At 38.9% G+C, this 10,325-nt stretch overlaps 1 protein-coding gene across 1 annotated transcript in view; it reads left to right on the top strand.

Moving 5' to 3' along the window:
- Positions 1 to 1,739: 1,739 nt before the first annotated feature.
- The window catches only part of RNF144A (ring finger protein 144A), a 28,290-nt gene continuing 19,704 nt past the window's right edge, over positions 1,740 to 10,325 (top strand). The window contains exon 1 of the mRNA XM_015827455.2: positions 1,740 to 1,877. Within this exon, the coding sequence (XP_015682941.1) occupies positions 1,743 to 1,877 (135 nt within the window). The 5' untranslated portion in view covers positions 1,740 to 1,742. The remainder of the gene's footprint in view (positions 1,878 to 10,325) is intronic.

Genomic DNA, 10,325 nt, shown 5'->3' with positions numbered 1-10,325 from the left:
CTCCTCCTTCCTGTATAAACACAACACACTTTTGTAGAACTTCACATAATGACAGTGGATTTCAAGTTGAAGCTAGTATATGTTCAATGACTTTTTATTTCCTTTTTTCTTTGGAACAAAATTCAAAAAGAAATGAGCCACAACATCCACAGAAAATAAGATTGCTTGAACTTTCCCCCCTTTCCTTTCTTGTTTTCTATCTAGTTGTTGCCAATTGTAATGAAAAACAAAGCACCATACTTCTAGATGGCCAAGAATTCAATAATAGTTCTTGTTTCCTCAACAAGTGGAGGAATCACAAATGTGATTGTGTAATGCTTAAAGGCTTCTGCTTACAATTAGTACTGTAGTGATATGGAAAAAAGGCATATATTAGCTAAAATAATATCCAAAGGAAGTGAGAGGGAGAATTAAATTGTAACTTCACTTCTTTTACATTGGCAGGTAATAAAGTCACATTGTTCTTAAGTTTGCTTATACAGTCAATATGGTGTAGAGGTTAAGGCAACTGGCTAGAAATCAGGGCAAGTCCTGTTTAGGTACAAAACCATCTGGATGGTCTTGGGCCTTACCTTATCTCTGAGAAAGTAAGCAGTGGTAAAACACTTCCAAAAACTTTAACAAGAAAACTTCAGGGACAAATGGAAGCAGTTGCCAGGAATCAACACTGACTTGTTCTTTATATATTATTAAGCATGATTGTATATTATTTTGCTAGTATTAAGGCACATGTATGTTTTGGACATTTAAATAAACCCAAGCCATTTATGTTTATAGGATAGCTAAATTGTCTTTAGGACACTCTGGGATAAGAGCAGCAGCAATCATGTACTCATATACTTTTTCTGCCTTCTTCTAGTCTCTGATTCCAATTGTTACATAGCTAAAGAACAAGTTCATCAAAGCAGAGAAGATCAGCATGCACTGTAGTACAATTCAAAACTCTTACCAGCTGCAAAATCATATGGAGTGGGAGGGGACACTTCTACAGAAGCATCTTGGGGCAATTATTGGGAAAATAACACTCAGTCTAGCATTAGAGCTTCTCTGAATGCTTACATCCAAAATGTTATTTAAAACAGGATTACTGATGGGCTTCTTGATGTTGTGAAGGATACGATGAATATTCTGGTTAAAACATTTCATATGCACAACCAGGGTACCAAACTGACATTCAGAGTAAGCAATGAATAGGTTTTCCCTTGACTTAATCCATTCATTTGTGAATGGATATACTTAGTGCAATTTATTCATTTGATGTAGTTTTCCCAGTGTTGAATAAAGTTAGTTATCCTCTAGGATAAGGGTCTTCAAACTTGGCCCTTTTATGACTTGTGGACTTCAACTCCCAGAATTCCTCCTGGGAGTTGAAGTCCAAAGACATAAAAGGGCCAAGTTTGAAGACCCCTGCTCTAGGTCATGCCCAGGCCAAAGCCCACAGACTGACATCAACATCAACAATTAAATTTTGGAAACAATGGGAAATAATAAAATACGTGAGTTGAATTTATCAAAGTATATTTTGTCCTTTTTTTAAAAAAATGGTTATTATTTCGGCAGTACAAAATCAGGGAAATAAAAGGAAGTTGACAGAGCTATCTACGACCTTTATGCTGCTCACTTCTGCTTGAAAAATTGTTTGGACAACTTTTTACTATATTCAGAATAAAGGAAATGTGAAATTTTGCCAGATTTTTTTTAAACCGATACACTGTTCCCTTTCCTTTTCAGATTATTCTGCAATGACTACAGCCAGATACAGACCTACCTGGGACTTGGTGCTTGATCCTCTTGTGTTGTGTAAACTCTGCCTTGGGGAGTATCCTGTGGAGCAGATGACAACAATAGCACAATGCCAATGCATATTCTGCACACTGGTTAGTGAACGTCAAAGAATTCTATGCTTGTATTCATCTAAACTACCATCAAAGTCAACAAGGGTCATGTTTGTTTATCTGTGGGCAAGACTGTAGTACTGTAGTTGAGGGAGCAGCATTTATGATCACATTCACGTATACATTTTTAGACAAATAGCAGAAATGCTATATTGTCTTGTATATAGGCTATATTTCCTGTATACACTTTTGTTCATCTCTAGTCAAACAAATTAGAAAAGAGAATAAGGATTCTATTTAGGGAGGACCCAAAGCTTTGTCGTTGGTCAGGTTTATTTAATAAGTCTAGATTGGAAAGATAGGGTTTAAATAAAAATATTTGTCCTAGAAAATGTTTCAAGCTCTTTGGCAGCATTACCTAAGTAGTTCGCACAATCGCACTCCTTGGCTTTTAAAAATTGGTAATGGTTAGAACAATTTTTACAGTTGAGGAAGAGAACGTATTTAATTGTTATTGTTGCTTTATTTTTTAAGCTCCTGGGGATCAAAGCAGGTCAGGTAATAAAATCAAGGTCAGAGAAGGGTGGGGGGCAATTTTGGGGCCATGTTTTCCTCTTTTGGGCATTGTTTGAGAGGTATATTTTAAATTTATAGTTGCATTAAATGTACTGTAAGCTTAATTCCTCTATTTCCTTTTATTTCACACCAAAGTCAGCACAATTTTTTCTTTAGTTATACAACCTAAGGAGATGAAATCTGGAAAATATGATCCCACAGAGTCCTCTCTGTGAAGGGCTTTGTCTCTTAATGGATTTTATTTTTGTCTAAGATGTTTTTCTTTTCTTCTCTTAAAAGACATTATGGTAGAAATATTATCTGTCAAAGTACATTTTAAAAAGTACATTGGATAAGAAGAACAAAAATCAATTAAGGTAGATGCCATTAAATTATACATCTCTTATGCTAATTTGAGAAAGTCTACCATTTAATTTTAACGTTTAGATAATCACTTAAACAATCAAAAATGATTACTTAACTATAAACAAGAAAAGCTTGATATTATCTGCCTCCAGGAAATACATCATTCTCCTAAGGCTAATACTGAAAGCTTCCTGGATCAGATACCAATGTTTAGTTCTAGGCTCTTCTAAATCTAGAAGAATATCAGTTATAATATCACAGAGTTTTCAGTGTTATGTCAAGAAATATCTGTCTTACACAAGGCCTTAAACCAGTGTTTCTCAACCTTGACAATTTTAAGGCATGTGGACTTCAACTCCCAGAATTCCACAGCCAGCAATGCTGGCTGTGGAATTCTGGGAGTTGAAGTCCACATGCCTTAAAATTGTCAAGGTTGAGAAACACTGCCTTAAACCTTTTCTGTCACTGCACCTGCCCTTTGGAACACCATTCCCTTCCAGGATTAGATTGGCCTCATCCATGATAACCTTTCAGAAGTCCCTTAAGACCTGGCTGTTCACCAGGTTAGACGTTCCAGTGTGATATTGTTAATCATTGCGTAGTCTTTCGTGCTTTCTGAGCTTGGTTGTTTGTTTGCAGACCAAGCTCAAAGAGCACCACGGACTCCACAGTTCAACCATGAGCTACGTACAGGTAGTCCTCGAGTTACGACTACGGTTGGAATTTGGGACAACTGTCTCAAGTAATAACCAGCCACCCCTGATCTTTCATTTGTTAAATGAATTCATGGGTCATTAAGTGGAGTTCAGGGGTGGTGAGATCCTGGGAGGCCCAGTGCAGGCACAAGCCCACCTGCTTCAGGCCTCCCGAGGCCTCTCTCACCCTGAGAGATCCCATGCTCCACTTCCTGCCCCTTGGGTAGCTTGCATGCCAGCCACCGCATGCAAGATGACTGTCTTGCCAGTGACATGTTTGTCACTGGCAAGACAGCACACCTGCTTTTCCTGATTCTGCCCCTGCCCTTCCTCCTGCCAAGGGACCCCCCACTTCCTCCTGCCAAGGGACCCCCACTTTTCTGGGGCAAAATAAATGCCTTTCAGAGCTTTCTGCACCAACCATCTGGCCATTGGGAGGCTGCAAAGCTCTTCTGCCAGCCCCTGCATATAAAGTGAGTGACAGCTTCAGGACCAGCTTCTGAAAACTTTTTCCTTGCTTATCCTCTTCCGTCTCTCCCACAGAAAGCCACATTTGCTCAATAAACAATTTTTTTTTTTAAAAAGCTGGGAGGGACAGACTTATTGATTCTCTCCACCCCACCCCAATTAGGTGCTAAAACTAAACTCTCCCCCTCTGCTCACTAATCTCTACCCCTTTTAAAAACCTTACCTTGACTCCAGGCTGAAGGGTAGAGGAACCAAGCAAGCAAGGAGAGAAAATCTTTCTGCAGCTTTTCCCCTCGAATTGGAGAGAAAAACCCCCCCCAAAACATCTTCAAAAGTTAGCCTACTAACAAAATGGATGACGCTGGGTCTTTGCAAGCTTTAGGTGTCTGTCTGACTGCCAGTAGAGCCCAGCTAGACTGGACTGGACTATAGACAGTAGACTGCCCTCTAACTCGGGGTAGTCAACCTTGGCTCTTTTATGACTCGTGGACTTCAATTCCCAGAATTCCTGAGCCAGCTTAGCTGGCTCAGGAATTCTGGGAGTTGAAGTCCACGAGTCATAAAAGAGCCAAGGTTGACTACCCCTGCTCTAACTAGTCGAATGGAGTTAAAGCTTGCAAACCTCCCAATGTCCTACATTTTATTGCACAAATTTCTAGTTCGCTAACTTTTGAAGATGAAATACTTTTTTCTCCAGGTCAAGGAAAAAAGCCACAGAAAGATTTTCTTTCTCTGCTTGGAATTATAAGAGACTTGAATCAGTTCCTCCAAATTCATGAAAAATTTTACTGAGTGAACTTGAGTCACCCAGCCTTGACCTCTTAGCATAATAAACTTCATAGAGTTACTGGGGCGGGGAGGCAATGTAACATCACAGTTCTTTAGAAGGTTAGTGGTATAAAAAATTAAAGTTATGCAAAAGCAATGTTGAATGGAAAAATTTAGTTCCCTGTTCAACCATATTGTGAGACATAAGCCCTTTCTGTGTCAATTATCTCACAGGGAAGTTGGGAAAGTACAACCTCATATTCCCATATTTACTTCTTGAGTTTTTTTCAAGCAAGGTGATGAGATGGATAGGAACAGGACAGGACAGGACAAGGATGACAATATGTATCCATTCCAGATTTTTATATGAACCTGAGTCTAAGACCTGCATTTTGAAAGTCTTAATATTTGAATATTATTTATCCATTGATTTGGGAGCAGTATTAATTAACCTGCATGCCAGTCTTAGTTAAATATGCCCACACATGTGAAAGAAAAAAGAAGATAGGACAAATTACATGATCTTCTTAGGCAGAGAAGCAAAAGACAATCTGTTAAACAACTGCCTGGAGCTCTGACATCTGGGTTTCAAAGAATGACATGCCAGAGAACAGAAAATCCGTCTGGATTAAACACATAAATGTATTAAGAGCAACAGCGGTGGAAAAAAAAATGTGGGGGTTGAACTCCATCCATCCAATTAAAAAAAAGATTGCTTCAGTATTATTTATAGGAGAAGTAACTAATTGGTTTCAAGCACACAATCTTGTCCCTCATCTGACAAGGGATCCACACACCAGGCCAGTGTTTCTCAATCTTGACAACTTTAAGAGGCATGGACTTCAACTCCCAGAATTCCCCATGCCTCTTAAAGCTGCCACGGTCGAGAAACACTGCACTGAGCTAGGCAAGCAGTATTGGCAGACTCAGCAACGGAAGGCAGGAAAGCATTCGGGTGTTGCCTAGGCAAAAACCATGCAGGATTTGCATTGACTCAGTCAATCTCCCTCCACCATCTCCCCAATTATTTTGAAGTATTTTCCAAATATTAGCAATGAAAAGAAAAATTATGCTAGGCGTATTTTATCCTGACTATTCCTGTCTTTTGGCTTTAGACAACTGCAACGATAATCAATCTGTTTATGTGTTTAGTACAATTTAAGCACAGGGGGAACATCATGGTGCCAAGTTTGACAAATTGCACGGGATCTCATTTGCATTGATTGTTACATGAATCTTAAATGGTCCTATAAGAAAATTACTCTAGGGTGACCATATGTGGCCAGACATATTGTATGCTCTTGTCTCCATATCACACAAAAACTCAATTACAAACTGGTTGTCCTCTGTTTTCTTTTTTCTATCTACCATCTGCTGTCAGCCCAAATTGCTGATTTTAATGCTGGGTTGCCTTAATTTAGTGCAAAGCATACTTCTGGTCATAAGATGGGGGGGGAATTGTAAATAAATCCCCTTTATGGATTATTTTAATCTGAAATAAACTCCTAAACCATCCCAATCTTTCTCTCCTACCTCCTCCATAAGTGTGTTTGTGTGTTAAAGTAACAGATATACCGGTAATAATGACCACTAAAGCAGGATTATGGAAGTTGATTCCACTTTGACACAGTGATGCAGAAACATCTGTCCTGGGAAATTTTTAAAATTGAGATAATATTAGGATTTTTTTCCTACAACTTTGTATAGAAGTGCATGTGTGCATATATGAGAGTTACTCAATGCAGAGTCATCTTTCTAAGCCCATAGAATGAGAACTTTAGTGTGTGTGAAGCTTTCAAGACTGCTTTACTTTGGGAAGGCAGACAAATATAAAATTTTCACTCCCTTAGCGATACTTGGAAAGCCATTATAAAAAAAGCCCTTAAAGAATACACATTAGCACAATAGTGTCATTTTGGGACAGGAAGTAGATTGTGGTTAACTTTATTCTGGAACAATATAGTGGGTCATTTTTGTTGTTTTCTGGCAGATTCAGATCCTGCTTTAGAGGACATGAATCACTTTGAGATTAGGGATTAAAATTCATGAGCATTTGCAGGAAGCAATCTTTCCAGAGGGCAATAATTATCAAACACGTTTGATCAATTAGTGTACTCCTAAGCAATTAACATACAAATCCTCGCTTTCTGTGTATTCCCTAATGATCATGAATGTGAATGGGGGAAGGGGGTGGATTGTCGGAAGAGCACAGACTGTTCTTGGCTCCCAGGTTTTCCCTTATGATTTATCTCTCGGCCTGCTCCAGGCTGATTCTGATTTAAAACCCAGAGCAAGGGAAAGCAACCTTTTTCAGGCCAAGAGGTGATTTGGCTTTATAGTGGAATGCATCCAGGGGATTGGCAGGGCGTATGTGCGTGGTGTTTTCAAAAAGTGAACAGGGTTGAAACAACAGCTAGAATCCTAAACTGGATTGAATGTTAAATTACAATTAATTCACTGAAATGAACGAAAAACCTGCAATTTGATAAAATACACTGTATTTATTTTTCCTTTCTTTCAAAGTGCAGCTACAATTTGGTGGTTATATTTTTAGAGGTTTAGGGAGCCAAGTAAGTGTCACAGATGGTACACATTTGCTCCAGAGCTGCTGTGCCTATTGTACAAGCCACATTGTTTTAGATTAAAGCTGGCAGTTGACAAGAACAGAGCTAAAAGGTCATGATGGTAGAATGGGGCCAACATGGATAGTTTCTCTTTCACTCTTACCTAAAATCGTAAGAATAAATGCCTGTATCAGGTTCAGACATTCTTAAGTGAGTTCTTCAAGTACATCTTAAAAGTTGAGAACCCATATTTTCTAAATATCTTCAGCAACACTAGCAGTAACAGTCCCAAAGACTGGTCCATACTCCATCTAGTTTCTCAATCATTCATTTCACTATGTACATCCAAGTTGTTTCTTGGAAGCCGTCAATTGTTTTACTTTTAGCAAGTGCATTTCGACCCAGAAAACGCTATTCAGTTAAGCAGACAATAAATCTGATCAGCTGACCCAGTTTGAGTTCAAGTAGAGCTCTTGTGAGAAGAGAAAAATTCTTCTGCCATCCATCCCTTATAGATTACACCACTGTATTAGATCATGGGGTGACGCTTGCAAGAAATTTCTTCTGGCCAGCCGGTACCATGATTAGCATAGCACTGAGGTTGCATGAATGAAACAGTGACTGTGTGCTATGGGGTTAGGCAGAATTTTGAAGTTTTCTGACTGTGTTGAGCTGCACTATTCTGGTATAGAAAAAAGAAAGAGAAGACGGATTAAGAGTTCCTGCTAACTTTATCAGTTTCAACTTTGTTTCCACCTTCTTTGGATTTGTGACTTGGAAATTCATACTTACAAACGATATAAAACATGTACTTCTAATCCATTCTTTGACCTCTTGACTAGGATGGCAGCTACCAGTTTTGTTCTTGACTCACACTGTTATGCATACAATTTACATATGAACCTTCCAATTGACAATTTTTGCAGCAAATATATTTACTGTATGTATACACACACACAAACACACACACACATACACTAATGTTTTAAGATTACTGTTTTATTACTGCTCTTGAATGAACAAATAATATGTTTTGTTATGAGAACTCATGTGTACTATAGTATTTAATCACAAAAGAATATCCTCAGGCAATACGTTGTTTGGTCAGAAATATTTCAACATTCATAACGGATGTTACACTATAAACAGGAAACTTTGACCGTCTAGGCCAGTGATGGCAAACCTTTTAGAGACCGAGTGCCCAAACTGCAACCCAAAACCCACTTATGCATCATCGGGTGCAGGGTGGGTGTGGCCAATTGGGTGGGCGTGGCTGCAGTGGTAACGGCAGACTGGGTGAGACTAAAAAGTTCAATCAATCAATTCCAACTTTGCAAGATCTTTTTTTTTTCCCCGTAAGAAGTTGAAATTGACTGATTGATTGAACCTTTTCTCTTTTTTTTGCACATGGCAGCGGAGGTCTAAAGCAAAAAGGTTTTATAAAACCCAGCTGAAGGCCTAGGACTGGGGTGACAGCGCACGTGCCCACAGAGAGTGCTCTGAGTGCCGCCTCTGGCACCCGTGCCATAGGTTCGCCACCACTGGTCTAGGCATAATAATTACACAGGTGTCATACTCTGTGAATTAGTTTTCATTACTTCCTGTCTGGCTCCTAAGCAATGAACTGCACATTCTCTGGACAAGACAGCCATTCCCAATCAGAAGAAGACATTATGGATGTCCAGGGGATGTGCAAGTACATTTCCTAAAGCAGATGTAGGGGAATAGCAAACATATGGTGCAAATATGGGGGTTCCAGTGACCCAAATGAGGAGATGGGTATTCATTGAAAGTTTGCAAACTAATATTTTACTAAGTGCAGCTCTTAAAAAAAGACGATCCATTCCATCACACATTTCACAGAATGGAAGCACATTTTGTATTTTGATTTAGTTCATAAATGTAACAAGCAATTTCTTCAAAATTCTGCTTGTGAAATGCATCTGGAGCAACTCCAGCTGTTAAGATGCCATAAAGTTCTTCTTAAATTAGTCATTACCCTCACTCAACATGTGATTCTGCATCCATGTTCTCTTTCCTAGCACGCAATCGGGGGGCAACAACTGCTTCTTTCTCCAAATTTTTTGCTTATCTTTTTTATTCAGAGGGAGAGTAAAGAAACAAGTGACATTTATGAGCTGCAGGAACAGCGTGTTTGGTATTATACTGCCTGCAAGGAACATAGATCATGTAAGACTATGCTGTCACTGGTGACCTTTATGGTTTCCCTTGAAGTACTGAGCAGCTAATAACTAGATGATAACCCAGTAGACCAAATTTTGCTGTTGGACCAGTTCTGCTAGTAGGTGGCATTATCTGATTTGCATGCAACTCTTCTTCAAGCAAAGACAAGTAGAGGAAAACTGCATCAATGTGGAACCAAAGCAAACTGTTCCAATTGTGGTTTGGAAAATGAAGTGGAAAGGAGCAGAAAAGATGGATGGATGGATGGATGGATGGAAGGAAGGAAGGAAGCAAGCAAGCAAGCAAGCAAGGAAGCAAAGAAGCAAAGAAGCAAGGAAGCAAATAAAAAGTCTTTGGAAAAGGTCTGCTTGATAAGAAAAATAGGTCAGACTTCAAAAAAGTTGGCTTGGTGCAACCGCAAAACCAAAACATTGTGGTACCATAGCTGGTCTAGGATTCAGACATGAAAATCACTGAGTGACTTTGGGTCATTCCGTTTCACTGTTAGATCCCATTTCATAACACTGTTGTGAGAATAATATCTCACATTTTCATGAGATCCTTGAAAGAAAGATGGATTAAACTATGTAATAAAAATATTTTTTTTAAAAAATGTTTTGATGTCTACCCAAATGGTTGTTCTTCCACTAAACTGATGTTAGAGCCTTAGAAAGATGACAAAGAAGTCAGCCTATTTCGCAGCCAGTAGGTGGCGCTCGTCCTAAGGTCTTTGTGAAATCATATGCGGCTAGTCTTGTCAGTGGAATAAAATCTCCTAATGTGTAAGTTAATATCATGGAATGTAGGTGGACTTAACGTTCCCCACAAAAGACGTAAGATTTTTCACTATTTAAGACATTTTAATAATGACATTATATGTTTACAAGAGA

Source organism: Protobothrops mucrosquamatus, unplaced genomic scaffold (assembly GCF_001527695.2).
Source record: "Protobothrops mucrosquamatus isolate PMUCROS unplaced genomic scaffold, P.Mucros_1.0 scaffold3710, whole genome shotgun sequence".
Lineage (NCBI taxonomy): Eukaryota > Metazoa > Chordata > Lepidosauria > Squamata > Viperidae > Protobothrops > Protobothrops mucrosquamatus.
This window is presented reverse-complemented; position numbering and strand designations above follow the sequence as displayed.